This window comes from Trachurus trachurus (assembly GCF_905171665.1).
Source record: "Trachurus trachurus genome assembly, chromosome: 21".
Classification (NCBI taxonomy): Eukaryota; Metazoa; Chordata; class Actinopteri; order Carangiformes; family Carangidae; genus Trachurus; species Trachurus trachurus.
Genome location: NC_139899.1, coordinates 15,676,787 through 15,696,129, shown reverse-complemented (window position 1 = coordinate 15,696,129; position 19,343 = coordinate 15,676,787). Strand labels below are relative to the sequence as shown.

The following is a 19,343-nucleotide window of genomic DNA, read 5'->3' as shown; positions in this document are numbered from 1 at the left end:
TTAATTATCCTCATCGGTGACATCTTTGCCCATAACCTCCTTTTCACTTTTGTCTTTTTCATATTTGTTTTTCCCGTTCATTGTCACACTGTTAGATGACAGTTGAGAGGCAGTTGAAGGTGCTAGTTCATTCTCATCAGCACCAGTTTCTTTGAGGTCGTCCGTGACGGCAACCTCTTTGTGGATGAGCGTTTCATCCTTTTGAATCTTATCACTGCATGTGTCAGAGGGCTTACTGGCAGGATGTTTCTTTGTGTGCCGTCTGTATGCTCTCTGGATGACAATGGCTGATGAGTCCTCCTGTTTGCGGCGGAGAGTGGTAGTGATGGGTTCGTAGGACACTTTGGAGGGATTGGAAGCCATGAAACGCTCCTCCATCTGGCCCCTCAGGATGTCCATCTCCCCACTCTCGCCCAGAACCCGTTTTGTGAATGCAAACAGGATGTCCAGACAGTGGATACGCTCACCGCTTACCATAGGTAGATCCATGGATATCAGTTCCAGCTTGTTAGGCTTGGCTATGCGTAACGGTGATTCCAAGGTATCTGCAAATTCAGACAGCTTATTGTACTCCATGAACTGTGTAGCATGAGGATCAAATCTTTCCCAGACTTCATAAAACATCTCAAAATCATCCTCGCTGAGGGGGTCCGCACTCTCCTCCGTGGCCACACCAAAGTTTTCCAGGATCACTGCAATGTACATATTCACCACAATCAAGAAACAGATGATGATGTAGCTCACGAAGAAGGCAATTGCCACAGTAGGGTTCCCACAGTTTCCTGTGATTGAACTGCCAGGATGCTCAAGTGTACTATTACACTCTTCACCGCTCCGGTTGTTGAGCATGGGAGCCAGTAGACCATCCCACCCTCCTGAGGTGGTGATCTGGAACAAACAGATCATGCTGTTGCCAAAGGTCTCAAAATTGAAAAGATCGTCAATACCTGATTCCTTCTTGACATAAGCAAAGTTTGACATGCCAAAGATGGCATAGATAAACATCACCAAGAAGAGCAGGAGACCAATGTTGAACAAGGCAGGCAGTGACATCATCAAGGCAAACAAGAGTGTGCGGATTCCTTTGGCACTTTTAATAAGGCGGAGGACGCGACCAATCCGAGCCAATCGGATGACTCTGAACAAGGTTGGCGAAACAAAATACTTCTCTATCACTTTAGAGAGAAACAGACCTATGGAAAGAAAACAAAACACGTTAGACAATGTACACACAAAACATGCTTGCTGAGAAGTTGCACAAACACGTAACCTATGTCTGGGAAGGAACAGGCAAGTCATACCAGCGATCGACAGAATGACTATGATGAAATCAAATATATTCCAGCCATTTGTGAAATAGTACTGACGAAGTGAGATCATCTTCAACAAACACTCTCCGGTGAAGACGCAGATGAATACGACATTAATCCAGTAAAGAATTGCTTCCTTATCGTTTGACTGGTCAGCAGTTTCCACCATCATGGTTACCATGTTAAGCCATATTAGAACCATTATTACAATATCGAAAGCTTGTTTTGTGGTGAAATCAAAGATGTATCCTTGAATCTTGTTCTGAAACAGACCGACAGCAAAGAAAAAAAATTACTTTAGCTACTATAAAATGATTGTGGATTATTAAAGCAGATTAGATGCAGTCACGAGTAAAGTTACATACTGAAGGCCTAGGAACTGGTTTTTGTGGCTTTTTTGAACCCAGCTTTTTCATGGCATTGTAGTATTTCTTCTGTTCTTCAGTCATGAAAATGTCTTGACCTCCAAAGTAAAGAAGGGATGTGAAGCATGTTAAATCACAACAAAAGTGATGAGGAAGCAGTGTTTTACAATTGCATTTCCATTGAAAACTATAACATTTGGTTATGAAAGCAGATTTGATACTTATCTTTTTCTTTTGCTGATTGAAGTTGTCTATGATGACACCAATAAAGAGGTTGAGAGTGAAAAAGGCTCCAAATATGATGAAAACAACAAAATACATGTACATCCTCAGGTTGATTTCATACTCAGGCTGTTCTTCTGGCTGTGATGGTGACAAAGAGAGATGAAGGGAAGATTTGAGATTTGGAAGTTAATGGTAATGGTTTTCTACAATCTACAATCTTGAAAGCAGCAAAACTTTGAGAAGCTTTTATTTCAAAGCACAGGGTCATGTTGTTGTAATGAATATAGCATACAATAAAGTTTATATATATATAACTTAAGCAAATGCAACTTCAGTCTGATTTCATAATGCATGCGTCACACAGCACAATAGCAGGGCATAATTATCCTAACAAAGTGGTAAATTTGTTTATCAGACTAGGTTTGTTTATTAGACTAGATCCAGTTACAGAAAAAAATTGAAAAATGAAATCTCTCTTGTTTGGGGACACATTTTAATCATGCCTTATAGTAATGACCAGTTTTGACACAATCAAAAGAAATACTCCTTATCAACACTAATGTCTACTTTTTTGTGTTGTGACATAATTCAAAATTGTGATTTATAACATAACTTGAAATATTATGACATCAAAGGCTGACTTGTATATGCAAATTGGATTACCTTGCTTTGAGAGTCCACAGCAGCAAACATGATATCCATCCAGCCCTTAAAAGTAGCCTATACAGAAACAGACAATATGAGCAAAAGATAATGACCAAAAAATAATATATAAAGAAGTCTAGATTGCACACATTGTGAAATTATCTAGGTTAAACCTTACAACCTGTTCATCTGCTTACCACTTGGAGCAGTGCAAGGTAACCTGCACCAACATTGTCAAAGTTTACTTTGACATTCTTCCAGCGAGCCTGGTCACCAAGAGCATAACAATCTGAACGGTTTTTCACTACTGATGGCAGGAAACGCTCATTTGTTGTTCTGTTGGCACAATAGTAGTACTTCCCAGCAAATAAGTTGACTCCCATGATGCTGAAGATGAGCCAGAATATGAGACATACCAGGAGCACATTGAAGATAGAAGGAATGGCTCCCAGCAGTGCATTGACAACCACCTACAAACCAACACACAAACAAAACGTGTTTGTACAACAAGCAGAGGCCTCAGAATGTGATACACAACACTCTGGCAATGGTAAGAACAGGAAAACACAAGAGTGAATGTTTCAGTGCCAACAGATGAGCTCATCACAGCTATTACTAAGACCAAAGCTCTGATACAATGAGAACTGCACGGTAAAGGTGGGAAAAGAATTAGGACAGGAGGCAGGCCATCAGTCAAATGAAGAATACTACATATCTAGGAGTGACTTTAATGGGTTACATCAAAATTTTAGGAAAACATTGAAACAAAACACCTTGTAGAGGCAGGAGGACGCCACAAAATTTGCTTACTGTAAACAGAAACATAATCATGTTAAAGAACCCAGCAAACAATATCCAAAACAGTGAAATTATAAAGGAAACGCATGTAGCGCCACTGACGCACATGAGAAGCTGTTCATGCAAATGAGGGAATTCACTGGCTCCCACGTGAGGAAAGACCATCATCATAACAGTGCTGTGAATCTAGACCACCACAATATGAGAGCAACTAATCAATATGTTTCATTGATTTCAGCAGCCGACGGCCCTCCCCTCCTTGTTACATAAATTATCAACCCCTGGTTTGGCCATGCTTGCAATGTACAACAGAATCTTGTGTTGGTATGAAAAGTCACAGAAATACTTGTTGTTATTTTGGACACTTGCATATAATAATAATAATAGTTTTTGCATCATCACTTGCAACTGTAGGGGGGCATAATGTTAATTTCTGCCTAGTATATTGCATTGCCCTACATAAAATAGGGAGAATTGTTTTGAATTAAAAAGCCTTACATGTTTTTGATTCCCTGAAGTCTTATCTGCAGACGACCAATGGAGACTCCAGCAAGAAATAGACAGGCAGATAACACAAAATTTTCTATCCGTCTTTTTTTAACCAAATTTATTGGCCTCCTGTTATACCCCACCTGCCTAATTTTTCCTATTTCCAGATCTACCTGCTCACTGGGTTCCCCTCTCCAATCGCTTAAACTTTCCTGCCAACCTATGCACCTATTTCTCATTTACCTCACCAGTATTTATACCAGCCCCACCCATCCACACCCCAGTCAAAGGCCAGATTGTCTCCTAATGTCTGTGTGTGTTTCTCATTCTGCTGCTCGTACTCTGGACACGTGCTATCTATATGTAATTACCTGTTGTCTGCACCTGCCCGTCCATCTGTCCGTGTAAATCAGTCTATCAAAGCTTCTTCACTACACGATTGCCCCTGTGATGGTGCTTAGCTCTTCCAAACCAATAAAACCACAAGTTATTGTTTCTACACTTCTGTCTTCTGATTTAACAACTGTGACAAGTGTGACATGCTTTTTTTTATCAAGTTTTTGTGAAGCTTGCAAGGTGGATTTGTTTTACCTTTAGTCAGAACTGGGCTTGTCACCACTTAACTAAACTACATGTATGCACATGAAAGTGAATAAGCACATTGCCCAAAATGTCAAACTACAATCCGGTATCACTGGTGTATAATAAGAGAGTAAGACTTCATTATTTAAATATTTAGTTCAACCATGAGGACAAATAACAGCTGGAGAAAGAGGATTAGGAAAAGAGAGGAATGCTTCATTTGCATGCAACAAATCTTTGGGGGTATATGCTGCTCTGCTCCTGCAGAGTGACACAGCAGAGTTACTGTGCTCTGTACCAGTGCAGTGAGCCGGCAGCAGACAGTGCACAGTGACTCAAGTGGGTGGAGAAATTCAATGATCCTTACCCTCATGCCCTCAAAACGTGACAAGGCTCTCAGGGGCCTCAATGCTCGCAGAGTTCTCAGAGACTTGATGGCACCAAGTTCAGCGACACCCATGGCATTGGCTACCATGCTGACTATTGAAACCTGGAACACATGCACACAGATGTCAAAAGAAGAGGAGACACACTTTAAAACTATGACAAAAAAAACACCTAAGAATTATCAATGGTGTAAAAACATGAGAGTATGTGTGTTTCTATGTGAGCAAAGGTCTTTCAACCTACATCAACGATGAGGAAGTCCAGCCAACACCAGGCATTTGTGAAGTACTTGGCAAATCCATATGCCACCCACTTCAATAACATCTCCAGAATGAAGATGTAAGTGAAGATCTTGTCCGAAAACTCCAACATCACTTTAATGGTTTTCCTCTGCTCAATGTAAATGTCTTCAAAAGCCTGGATGTGGAAGAAAGGCAACATGCTATTTACTGTGAACATGAATTCAAGTATCCAGAGAGCTCACAAAGAATTTGTAGCTGCTAATGTTACACATTTTTTCAGTAAATTCTAGGCATCCAGAAAATAAAAATCATAATAAAAACATCAGTCTTGCTCAAAATCTTGGTCAGAAAGTTGTTTCCTACTTTGTATCATAACATAGCAGGGACAAAACATGGTTAAATATGAGATTGCACTTCCTCAATAGAAATAATACGGCCGAATGAGTGAAGCCAGATGTGATATATGACAGGAGCTAATTTACTTCTTGCAGGGACTCACCAGTGCTCCACTGCTGAGCAGGATCATGAAGATGATGAAGCTCTCAAACCAGTTGTGCTCCACTATTCGGAAACAGGTCTTTCTCAGTGTCCACCACACCTTCCACCAGCCCACGTCCACATTCACCTGGCAGCACTGGAACTTTTGCACGCAAACTGAGCAGAGACGAGGAGGAAGAGATGAGTGATTTAGTCATGCATTATGCAGTAGCAGATTAACACTGAGGCTGTCATGGCAAGCTCAGTGGTGCCAGTGATTGTAGCAGGTATTCACCAAGAGGAAAGCAGGCATCAGGTTCCATAGATTCTTCTAGTTCAAAGTCTGTAGACTCTCCTCCCTCCCCAGCTTGCATATCGTCCACTGTGCTGCCCTCAGAGGAGCTGTCCTGCCCATCGTCATCTACATTCTGCAAAGAAGGCCAAGTAAAATTACTTTTACATTAGCACACACAACAGAGACAGGGCAAATGTAGCTAAGGGGCTGACATGCTGGGAAACCTGTCTGTCAGTACTCAGTACACTTCATGCTCTCCATAATCCGTCACAATGAAGTTATTTACACAGTTATAGCCAAAACATACCAAGAGACTTGCACAGGACACATGAAACTGGTATGTTTTCAATGAGACTGAAATACGTAGATGTCTGCTGCCTGGTGGTGAGAGGGACTCACTGGCATGCATCCAGTTCAAGATTGAATCAAATGTACAATAAAGAACATGCATGAACCTGTATTTGCTGTAAAGTGATTAAATCTCATGATTTAATATCAACATGAACACACGTGCATGTTGCCTTTCTGCAGAACAAACATTAGGAAATCCTCATTAGCTTGACAGCAGAAGAGCAGCCAAGTGCTCATAAACACAGAAGGCAATAAGGAGTCTTATGTGGGGTCATTTTACATGTTCAATTGCACAGTTGTTGTTATTTATTTAGATACAACAAAATTCAGTTGTATTTTTAACTGAAAAGTTGTATTCTTTTGCCCAAACAGTGTTATGCAGTAGCTGCATAGTGTCTCCTTTAGTTTTTCGTTGCATGGCTTTCTACAGGGTGTGTCTCCTAATAGCTAGTAGATGAGAACAGCTAGAAATGCCTTCCTGGAGGATGCAGGAGCACTGGGCTGTCCTGGGACCAGCTAATGTAGTGCAGGCAATGATGTAAGCATGTTTCTGCGATATACCGTGCATACTAAAATCAATGTGTTTTATTTGTGTTGCCACTCCATCGCTTCTATCTGTCAGAGGGAAGTAAATTAGGGAAAAATCTAGAATGTATTTTTGAATTTAATTTGAATTACCAATGCGTTGACATAACCAAGTTATGAATGTTATATATACAATTTTGAATGGGCAAATAGATTTAATATCACACAGCAAAATCTTTAAAAAGTTTAACCTAGTTTCAAACTAAAATGTAACTCTGCATTAGACATTTCAAAAAGAAAAGTTTGAATTAACAAAGAATATCCTGGCAAGAAAAAAAAGGAGGGTGAATGACATACAGTAGTGAAAGGCCAAATGCAGATGAGTGGCCTGCTTGTAATGTTACTGAATGGTTAATGTAAATGAGGCAGGCAACCTTTGACATGACTGTAACATTCAGTTTTGTAAAAAGTTCTTACAAGTCTCCTACAACTTTGAGAGCATCTGTAAAGCAGCAGTAAGCAAGTATTTATAACAGCACTGTAATTACTTATCCGTAGACTATCAATAAAATACTGTCTGTAGACAAATTTCTTCAAGATGAGTCAAAATTATACAATTTAAAAACATTTAAAAAAATAAATAAACAAGCCAACAATAAAAAATGACTTCATACTGTAAGCTCTCCTGAAAGCAAGCAGCCCCCTAAAGAGGAAGATTGACTTCACCAGCACTCAGACCTAAATGGCACATAATGTAATCAGCACACTGGTATTTCCCTGTCTATATGGCCTCTCCTCGTTAAAGGGGCTCAGCATATGGGATCTTATAGGAAAATGTGACATTGTAGGCTTATGCCTTGTTGGCTAAGTGATTAAAAGTGACTACAGTGGCGCCACATCCAATTTCCTATGACAAATCTGTTCACCAAAAAAGTTGACCAACATCACACATTGTAGACATTAGTGTACTTCAGATATGGCTAATAGCTTTAAGTGTCAAAGTAGCATTATCTACTATATACCTAATAGTAAAGGCAACTTGGACTGGTAAGACCAGATCCACAAGAGCATCCTTACCACATGGCATCCAGGTAGATCAGATGAGGCACTGCTGAAGTCCTCCGTGTTGAGGTTTTCAAAGTCGGACTCTCCCACAGCAATAGGAACAGTGACAGTCAGACTGGGATTGTTGATGAAGGACATAATGGAGTCGTCACTCTTGCTGCTGACTATGTACTTGTCTCCATTTTTGTCCACTCCAATTACATCCCCATTACCAGGGAAGTCTTTGATGGTATGGTTGGGGACACCATTCGGCCCTAAAGGTTTGTGGAGCTCATCCAGAGATTTCTCATCACCCTTTCCTTTCTTCTTATCCCTGAGACAGACGCTGTTGCAGCTGCTTCGAAGCAGGGACTTGGCGAAGGCGATGCCTTTGTGAATCCGTCCAATTGCGATCTGCAAATTGTTTGTGTCGCTGTCGTCCTCGGTTGCTGCCAGGTTGTCGGCACTGAACGAACTCAGCAGCAGGGCCAGGAACAGGTTCAGCACCTGATGGATGATGACATTATTTACTATTAGCAATGTGTCATCTTTTGACCAATAAAAACATGCAGTAACTGTAAAACTGGATCTTATATCTTATACATGAATCAGCAAAATCTACAAGAGTGTGACAAGTTGGACTCATGAACTGACAATAAGAGATGATAATGTACCACAAGGTTTCCAATAACCATGACCATCATGTAGAGAACGAGGCACGTGGCCGTCCCAGCCACCTCCATACAGTCCCACATGGTCTCTATCCACTCTCCACAAAGCACTCGGAAAACAATGAGGAATGAATGGAAGAAGTCACTCATGTGCCAGCGGGGCAGAGTGCAGTCAGTAGAGATTTTACACACACAGTCCCTGTAGCGTTTTCCAAACAGCTGCATGCCCACCACAGCAAAGATGAAGACGATAATGGCCAGCACTAGGGTCAGGTTGCCCAAAGCTCCCACTGAATTACCAATTATTTTGATCAGTGTGTTAAGAGTGGGCCACGATTTGGCCAACTTGAATACTCTCAGCTGTAAAAAGATAAGAAAAACAAATCATACCACATGTTTTTAGACTCAAAATGCCCCTAAACATTAAGGCAGTGACACATTTACATATATCCTGGAAACTTACCAATCTGAATGACCTCAGAACAGACATGCCAACCACATTTTCCAAACAGAGCTCCATCAAGCTTAAGCTGACAATGATTCCATCGAAAATATTCCACCCTTCCTGAAAGTAAAAGTATGGGTCCAGTGCAATGATCTTGAGGACCATTTCTGCAGTGAAGATGCCAGTGAATACCTTTAGAAAAAAGCAGAGAAATACAGAGCATTATGAAACATCATAGCTTCTCTGGAAAATGTTTCTGTAATCTGCACTCTACAGACCAATCACCTGATTGCCCACAATCAGCATCCTGGAGAAACCATCATTCATTGGATAATGCTCCATGGCCATAAACAGTGTGTTGAGTACAATGCAGATGGTGATGGCTAGATCCACAAATGGGTCCATCACAATTAGTTTAACCACCTCCTTGATCCTCAACCATGGTGTACAGCACTCCCATATGAGGAATCTATGGGCAAAATTGTACCAGCAAGCAGGACACTTCTGCCTGGACTCTTCAAGCTCTGATGCACAAGTTGAAACAAAAATACAGATATTCATTTTTGTACAGATAACATTTATCGTATCCTGTCTGTAACAAAAAAGGGGATACTTGTGCCATAGTGCAGACTACCTACCCTCCATTGTGCTGGTTATGACACTAGCTATACTATGAGCTCTCTGTCTGGCCGCTGGGCCTTCAAGGAAGTCCATGAGTCCATCCTGGTTTGTAGCTCCACCAGCCTGTGTGTATTCTGTGTCAGTGGTGTCAGCCTGGAGACAGAGAGGATTGTTAAAGGTACAACTCAGAGAATAATATAACACATTAACCATTGAATGTACAATAGCAACAAACATGAATTCATGTGTAAGCATTTTGTGGTAGCACCACAACGTACTGCTCCTCTTCTCTTATTCATACCATACACATCAGAGTGGATATGTAATGGCTAAATTCACACGTTACCACTGCTAATTTATTGATGTTGGAGCTTTCCTGAACACACCACAACAAAGTGTTCAAAATAGCATCTCTTTGCGATGGCATCAGCACCAACAATAATGTAAGTATGAAAAAACAATGAAACAGATAAACACAGCTAACTGTTGAATGCATAGCCTGTTTAGTTAAATCAACAGCACCTCACACCACACACAGATATCAGTTTTAAACCTTCTCCATGGTTTGGGAAATGATGCCCAATAATGTCAAGTATCACTCATGTGATTTGTAGTTAATGGGCTGAAATATACACAGTGTGAGTCAGAGAACAGAAAGAATCAGAAAATGAACCAAGCGATAGATCATCTGGACTGGACAATCCTTTCTTACATTGTCTCCGGTGGAGGCCATATCTACTGTCACTTTAGGCAGAAAGAGCCCCACAGGTGATGATGGGATAGAGTTCCCACCCACCAGAGACACAACCCCATTGCAGTCTACAGAGCTGTGCATGATTCCATTGGGTGGAAGCAGGATATGCGGCAAAAAGCTGCACTGGCTTATACAGCTGCTGCGTCGATCAAACCTCCGGGGAAGAAACAAAGAGCTCCTCCGACTCAGGGTGTCTTCAAAAATACTGTTCTCATCATCAGCAAACTCAGTCTCTGAGCCCACGTCCTGTGTTTGGCTTTGGAAACTGAAAACGCTGGTCCTGCTGTTCCGTCTGGATGAGAACAGGGGTCCACGAAAACTCAGAAAGGACTAGGAAAAGAAAGATATTCCTCAGTGGGTACATGATACATGTCAAGAAAAATGAACGATTGACAAATGTAAAAAAAAAAAAAAGAAGAAAAAAAAGGGAGCAATTTCTGCAGAAAGGTGAAGAAAAAACTGGAAGATGATGATGATGAAAATGATGGCCATTATGATGTTGGTGAGCATTGTGCAGAAACTGCAAAATTAAAAATACATGTTGGTGATGACTGAGAATGATACAGATGATGACGATGATGACGATGATCATCATCATCATAAGTGATGATAAGCGTTGCAGGAATGAAAATTGTGAAATTAAAAATGCATCCTGATGATGATTGTTAATGACAAGAATATAAGACTCTGATGAGAAGAGAAGAAGAAGAGGAAGATGATTTTGATGACGATGACGATGACAATGACGATGACGATGATGATGATGATGATGATGATGATGATGATGATGATGATGATGATGATGATGATGATGATGACAATGGCAATGCCGATTATGATGATGAAATGAAAAGATTTGTCACTGTGATAGCGGTCAAAAGAAACATTGCATTAAGCTTAATTGCATGGTATGAAAGTAATCCCACAATGTGCTAGCAACTTATGAAGGATGGGGAAATCAGCACAAACACAGTGATTAATGCAGCAACATACAGCAATGAATAGTGTTGCAAATCGTACTGTGACTGCAACAAACCTGATGCGCAGACGAGCATTTCATCTCATAGTTGAGCAGGTTCGCCTCCACAGAGAAGCGGCAGCGAGCTTTCTTTATACTGTCCTGCGATTCAGATTTAGGAAACCTGTCAGCAGGCCCTTTGCCTTCCTCCTCCTGTCTTTTTTTCCGCCTGTTGCGTCTCTCTTTGGCACTTTTGGAGCTGAACTTGGAGGCATCAGAGCAGCTCTCAGCGCCACCGGCTTTGTCATTGACCTCTCCTGTTTCAGCATTGCCTGCACCTGCTGCCGCCTGGAAGACGGAGGAGAGGATGGTTAGGGTAAACAAACGGAATCAATTTTAATGGGGATGTGTCCAGCTGCGAACGTTTGTGAATGGAGTTTAAAGCTGAGCTTAATAACTGGTGCATGACAGATGTGATGCAGTATCTCACTGGAAAAGATGGGATTTTGTCTGGGATGTGTACAAGTATGTCTGACTGATGTAACAAGCCAGAACATTTTAAATTAGCAAAAAAAAGTTTATGTAGCCCAAAATAATTTGGTTTATAAAATAACATTAGTGCCTTGCAGCACCCAAAAGTAAAGGGGATGCAATACAAATTAGGTAGCAGAGACTTAAAGAAAACACAGTGGCCTCACAATGGTATGTGTGTCTGTAGCTGGTGTCTGTAAATCTGCTGAAAGAACATACATAATCTAATATGTGGTAGACTACTGCCAGATACCAGTAATGAGATGGTGTGAAATAATTATATATATGGTGATGAATTGCCATGTACCTGAGCATCCTCTTGCTGCCTTTTCAGTTGCTCCAGCATGGCCTGAAACTCCTCCTCCTTCTCCTTAGCCTCCTTAATGGTGGCCTGGCTCTGCTCCTCATAGGCCATAGCTACTACAGCCAAGATCAGGTTGACCAGGTAGAAGGAACCGAGGAATATCACAAGTACAAAAAACACCATGTAGGGCTTCCCAGATGCACGCAGAGTCTGGAAGGCACACAAACTGAAAATGTCGTGATCTGAGAACTGGCAGGTATATTTTCAAAAACAGACTGAATGATCAAATACACTTTTACAATAGCTCACACACATCCTTAAGAGTAACAACCTACATGAAATGAAATAATATTAAATTCATCAACATAAAAGAAAATCAGTTTGTGGTTTGCTATGGCACCACCACTGGGACAATGGGTCTGATGAGTTTGCTGTGTAGATACAGAGTGCTATTTTTCAACTATTCTCTTTTTTAAAAAAGAAAAAATTATTTAATCCCCAAAATGAAATTTAAATACCCAGCACTATATTTCCACATCATGAATACTAAGATACTGGCACAGGTAATACGACCCAGTTACACAGAGTGCTGAAAAGATTTGCTCATGGTGCTTTGTTTGCTTTACTTGCTGATGTTACAAAGTTAAGCAGCAGCCTATTCTCTGGACATCTATTTGCCTTTTTAGGGACATTCACACTGTGTTTGCCTGAGACATAATAGGACTCATCTTTGTTCCCTTTAGGGCCAAGATGCACCTGCACTTCATTCAAAGGTTTGTTTGAACAGGATGTTGAAAATATTCCCTTTAATACCAATATTGTAATGTGAGAATGCTTTGTCTTTTGACAGAGCCCATCCTTAACACAACCAGCACTGCGTGCTTATGTATTCTGGGAAGCAGACAGCACAAATACAGCCCACCAAACCATGCATGTGATCAAACACTTCATGAGCCTGCCACAAACACAATCTTAAAAGATCACAAAGAAACCATAAAAACAAGAAAAGACAACTCATAATGGCACTTAATCCCAAATGCAGCTACTCAGGGCAACCTATATACTAAATGAGGAAGTGATACCAGAGCGTAATACTTTCATGAGACCGCAAGCTTTTCAGTGTTAGTGATATAATTAACTGAACATAATCTGTTGAGGTTGTGTTCAAAGGTTTCTCAGATAGCACACTGGTCATTAACTTGTCTCTCTGTCTATCCATAAGATGCCAGGGGATCACATTTGTGTAGACAATACATTTCCACTTTTATGCAGACGACACCACTCTAGATCTTTATCTTCTTACAGTTTTTCTCAGTTGCTTTGGTACATTTTCTAAATCATCCTCAACATTTGCAAAACACAATGGATTACCTGCAAAAGCCAGTCTCTTGCTCAAAATCCTTAGTTCATTTTCAAAGGTAAATATCTGTCAATAAACATGTCAGTGCCATCAGAATGACAAGTCCTTGTGTCATTGTGCACGGATAAGACAGTCAAATTGCTTAGTCATGTTGTCAATATAACAGTGTACTCTGGAGGGATGTTCTGATGTAAACTATGGCTAAAGTTTTGATGACAGTTATTGTACTAAGTTACACCTTAGTGTACAGTATGTGGGAGATTTATTGCAAGAGACTGGACAAGATTCACATTTACGCTTTTACTGATTGTACTGTAATTTGTCGACAGACCATGTCATTGCGATACAGAAAGGAAAAGACAGCACTGCATAGCACAAAGAAAAAAACAAATGTGAACACAGGACAATCTCCTCTTCCTCTTCTCTCTGGCTGTTGACCCCATCCAATTCCTTGTCCTTCCATTGTCACACATTGTAACATTGTGTTGTGCTCTGGCTATACATACTTGCCAGACTTGTCAGAAAACTGGTTGATCATTGGTTGATCTAATGGTTCACACATTTCGCTTGGTTAGAGAAAGTCAAGATTCACCTGGGAGCAATTTACCATTTAGAAAAAAAGGCTGATGGAAATGTATAGAAATATGCTTGACATGAACTTGTTCAACCATTTTGCATGTAAAGACTTATGCGATGAACAACATTTAGGCTATGGCCTAAATGTTGTGGTAGGTGAGACTATTCAACAAAGACCAATTATAACAATTTTGATCAACATGACATAAGGAATGTTAATGTAGGAAACAGCAAAGAATTGTACATAATCATTTGCATGGATGTACCAAAGCCTAAGAAACTGCTTTTTTGATGTGCACAAGTGACACAATGATGTGAAGATTGAACAAATAGTTTTGAGAATTTCAATTCTGATCTGAGAAATGTATCAAAGCAACTGAGAAAAACTGTAATATCTAGAAATAACCTAAAAACCAAGTATCCGATTTCATCCTTTCTAGTGTGGCCACTCCCAGTGGGTATGATAACAAACTTCAGAGTCAGTCTTTAAACACAGAATCATAAGATTGAGCAACACAAATTAAACTGATTCCACTGCCTACCTGCTGGTAAAGGTTCTCCCAGTAATCCTGTGTCATTAGCCGAAACAGTGAAAGGAAGGCCCAACCAAATGAGTCAAAGCTGGTGTAATCATAGTCTGGGTTCTTTCCCACTCTCATGCATGTGTACCCCTCTGGACACTGCCTGTAACAAACACAGAGTCTGTGAAGCTCTGAAGGAATCACATCTCTTTCAATTCACAGTGTAGAAAAACATGTCATGTCTAAACAGTGCATCATATGGGAATAAATTTACCCAGCCTCACTGGCATTGCCACAAAGCAATGGATCTCGTTTTCCAGGAAGAAAATAATAATTACCTGGTGGGAAGAGAGAGAAAGAAGGGTTTTGTTATAGCGGTGAGAATTGTACTATACCTTGTACTGTGTATGATGTTTACGTGACAAATTACATTTGAATTTGGTTGTTGACAGTCACAGTCAGTGTTAAGAATATAGTCACACAATTTCCCTTTCTACCTCAAAACAGTCATATATGTAATGTTGTTTTCGAGAAGAATCAATTTGTGACAAAGTCAAAGCAGAACAGAGGAAAATAAATCCAACACTTACTCTTATCAAGGGAGTACTCGCTCCAGTTCTGGTTTTGCAGTACTAGTGTACCGTTATCTGGCCACCATAGACACTTTTGCTGTAAATGGCCCATAAACAACTGTAACCCTATGAGGGCAAAGACGCTTAAGCAGAAGATGGTGAGGATCATCACGTCAGCGAGCTTCTTCACTGACTGGAACAATGCACCAACAATGGTCTTCAGGCCTGCCAGATACAGTACCACTTGTTAGCGTACGTAGTCATTTACAGTAGCCGACACATGCAGTTATTCTTTCACTTTTGTCAAAACTGTCTGTTTATCAAAGCTAAATTCACCCATTAGACAGAGGAAAGTAACACAGGGAGTTAGAATTATGCAAGTCTGTGATGATGCACATGCAACGATCAATGGGAGACACCCTTTCCAGAGATTACTGATATTTTGCACAAGCAAAGCAAATGGCAGTAAAGAAGAATTGACTCGAAAATGTCAAAAAGACAGAGCAGGTTGTTCAAAAGACATAAGCAAATGGCACAGATCTCACAGAGTAATATGCAAACTACTCCTTTCCTGTCGATCCTAAGGAAGGATTTTTACTGACTCATGATTTCAGTGACTACACAGTAAAAAAAAAAAAAAACTCATTCAGTGAAGATTCAAAGAAGACTCTCATTTCAACAAGGTCTCACCTAAAAAATAAACCTGGGTGTCCCAGGTTTATATTTTAGAGTGCTTAAACAACTGGAGGTGGTGGACAGGTGGGGGTTACAGAACATCCCTGCATACATGTCATGACAGTTGCCAGAGCAGAGGTCATTGCAGGAGAAGAAGGGAGGTTGAGGTGCAGCGTGCAAGAGGCAAACTTCCATGCACTTGCTCTTACTGCTTACCTGGGATAACTGAAATAGCTTTGAAAGCTCTCAGGACTCTGAATGTGCGAAGAGCTGAAAGATTGCCTAGGTCTACAAACTCTGTTACATACCTGCAGGGAAACTTAAAATTACTGTAGTGCTCAACAATACATGTAACACACAAAACATTACAAAATTACACTGTAGTCTGTACGAAATCAGGTGAAGAAACAGTGTGAAGCAATATAAATGCCTGATGAAGCCTATTTCTTTGTACTGTAGTTTAAGAAATGTATGCTAAAACTACACTAGAAATTTTAAACAAACATTAAATATTAAAGAATAGATAGTTATATATCTATGTATACTGTATGTCTGTCTGTTCTTTAATTCAATTTGGCATAAAGTGTAAGGAAATATGAGGATACGGAGAGATGTTCTAATGCACTATTAGTCTGGGATTGGATGGCTATAATAAAATACAGAATAATACAAGTCTCATCCTTCAGGACTAAAAATATGTCTTATGACTAATACAGTATTACAGATGTAAGTAATGATCAAATAATGATTGTTGCTTTTGCTGCCAAAAGTGAAACCAGAAAATGACAAAACCTGTTGGTTGCCATGTCGAGCTATGTGTTCCATGACTACTTGACTTCAAAGTACTTACGCCATAACAATGACGCAGAAATCCAGCCAGTTCCAGGGATCTCTTAGAAATGTGAACTTCCCTATACAGAACCCCCGAGCTAATATTTTGACTAGGGATTCAAAGGTATAGATTGCAGTGAATGTGTACCTGTTGGAAAAGAAACGCAGCTGTTACTCTACACATTGTGTGATGTATCTGTGATGCAGTACTGTACGTATACATGTGTAATTCATGATGAACTTACTCAACATTCTTTGCCCAGTCAGGTGGTCGATCCAGTGTCATAAACGCACAGTTGGTGATGATGGTGCACATAATCACCAAGCTGAACAATTTGCAGGCAGTTGTCAAGGAAGTCATTTATTCTAGTGTTGCACAGGTAGCTCTTTTGAATCATTTATCATTTCTCAAAAAAAAACCTACCAATTTAATAATGTTACCTTGGCTTATTAACAAATTGTGATCAGATATATGTTAAAAAACACAATATTTAGTGTATACTCAACTCAACATAAACATAATTAAACAAGTTATTTATGAGTCTTGCTATTGCTACATGGCCATTAGCATTAACAGCTGCTTACTGTACTTAGGTTGGAGTTCACATTAAATTTAATTAATTTACTTGACAACAGCTGTGTCAAGGGGTAGGAAATCAATGCCAATGTTGACTCCAATTTTGTTTCTATTTTCTAACACTAAATTCATCCTACTTCTCATTGTTTTCCAATACTGAGTCACTCTAATTTTGTTTCTATTTTTGTCACTTAATTTCTCCTACTTCTCAATGCTTTCCGATACTGAGTCACTGTAGCACTATGCCTGCCCTGGAGAAGCAGCACTGCTCAGAAGGCACATTGTAACACACGATTGATGATGATGATGGCTGAAGCTCTGGGTGAGACTGATGGGTAAACAGCTGTTACTAGTTGCTTACTGTGGCTTTGCAGCAATGTCAAAACTTAAGAACAGGTCCTTGAATGCTTATCATATTCGGATATTGATGAAAGGATATGAGTGTACAAAAATCCAAATTGATATTCTTCTAAGAAGGCTGAAGGGGCTCAAGAGGTACAAGGCAGGAGCGGCGTTGAAGCGGAAGATGACCTTTCCTTTGTTTAATACTATGAAAGTCTGAGAGGGAAAAGAAATATGAATGAATGATGAAATATTCTTATTTCTATTGTGACTTGTAGTTTACAGCACATCCACTTCAGTGTTGTATATGCTATTGAACCTCATCCACATCCTTTTAACTGGCCCTGTCTTCCTGTCATCTAAGATTCAAAGCCTCTGGCCAGATACACACAAGGATAACAGCTATTTCTCTGCACAACTCTCCTCCAGCATCTTATAGGTATTTAACTACAAATAATGTCTATGTTTAGGATAAAATCAAATAATTTGTGTTCATTCTCTAAATTAACAAAAGTTCAATGCATGGTGTTGTTATGATAATCTAGAAAACTCATTGACAAAATATTTCCCTTGTCAAAATCAAATGGCTTTACATCATGATGAGACAAAATCAAAACATGAACCATGATTCATCTGATTTATACAATCTTTAAACTGAAACACCTACTTTCTGATTACAGTAGTAGGGATCCAGGTCCTCCAGCGGTACGGAGACCATGCCTTTAGGGATGTCCCCATACAGGAGAGGGAGTGATTTGCCTGCCTCCAGGTCGTTGCTGGGCTTGAGCTCATTCTCATCATTGCGTTTTTTCTTCTCGCCCTTGGGTTTCTTGGCGTTCTCCTCGGCAATCCGTCCCTCAATGGCTTTGAGGGACTCACGACTAAAGCGACGGAAGCTGTCTGGACCTGGTGGTACAAGCAGCTGCGCCATCTTTTCATCCTGCACCTTCAGCGTGAACAGGTAGCCTCCAATATGAGAAAGGCCTGAGGGGTCAGAGCAGACAGGATGCTGACATGAAATATTATTCAGCTGACAAATGGTTGTCCTCTGGTTAATTCTCGTAATTGTTTTGCAGCGATTTCCACAACAAACTACATGGACTGCTTCAAAAGGGGGGAGCGGAAGGTGGATGTGGTTCACTTCTTTGGTCAGAGATCATCATCTCAGGAAGTGGCAGGCTAAAATGAGCCTAGAGATGGCTGTCATACACATAAATTCCTGCCAGCTGTGTTAAAATTAGATCTAATTATCTGCTCTTCTGTAGGTAAAATTAAGATTTGACATGACAATGATCAATTCCAGGTAAGAACCTTGCTCTTCTCCTCCCTCCCTCAAAATGAAAAGAGCCCACTCTTCCCTCAGAGACTGAGACAGAGTGGTGGGGGGGTGGGGGGTCCATCCTACTAATAGGCCTGACTGGTATGATGTGTTAGCCAGACCTTTGCAGTATTAAATATGAATGCACTACAGACTGCACGGCATCTCTCCGGGTGCCCTGCCACTGAGAGCTTTTGCCTGATCTGGATGTAATAGTGTAATAGAATACTTCCACACGCTGTGCTGTGATGCAAGAAATCAATCACAAACACACTGATCAATCAACCGCCCTCAGCACTGAGTTGTACATGCTTGTGATGTAATTGTAACAACAAACGGACAACTAACTACTGTGGTAAAAAAGGCTCAGAGTCTATCTATGTCTGATATAATATTTGGTTTACATGTATCAAACCACAGAGGCAGGTGAGTTGAACAGAGACACATAAAATGAAAGATAATTGCCTATTTTCAATGGAACTGAATGTGGTATTGCTGAAAAATCCTATCAAGTTGATGAGGACACTTCTCCAGTCGATTGCCTCCATATGC

General features: G+C 40.3%; 1 protein-coding gene across 1 annotated transcript; it reads right to left on the bottom strand.

Annotated features, from left to right (window-relative positions):
- On the bottom strand, positions 1–18,404 carry scn1laa (sodium channel, voltage-gated, type I-like, alpha; the record flags this gene model as incomplete). The annotated part of the gene is made up of 26 exons (XM_083996967.1): positions 1–1,193; positions 1,302–1,572; positions 1,676–1,773; positions 1,897–2,038; positions 2,564–2,620; positions 2,743–3,015; positions 4,782–4,904; positions 5,045–5,218; positions 5,543–5,697; positions 5,816–5,948; positions 7,769–8,242; positions 8,410–8,766; positions 8,870–9,043; positions 9,137–9,375; positions 9,490–9,625; positions 10,185–10,556; positions 11,263–11,532; positions 12,023–12,229; positions 14,498–14,639; positions 14,751–14,814; positions 15,067–15,273; positions 15,940–16,031; positions 16,574–16,702; positions 16,800–16,897; positions 17,579–17,689; positions 18,141–18,404. 26 exons carry the CDS (start codon positions 18,402–18,404, stop codon positions 1–3), a joined length of 5,955 nt encoding a protein of 1,984 aa, XP_083853093.1.
- Between the last annotated feature and the right edge of the window lie 939 nt (positions 18,405–19,343).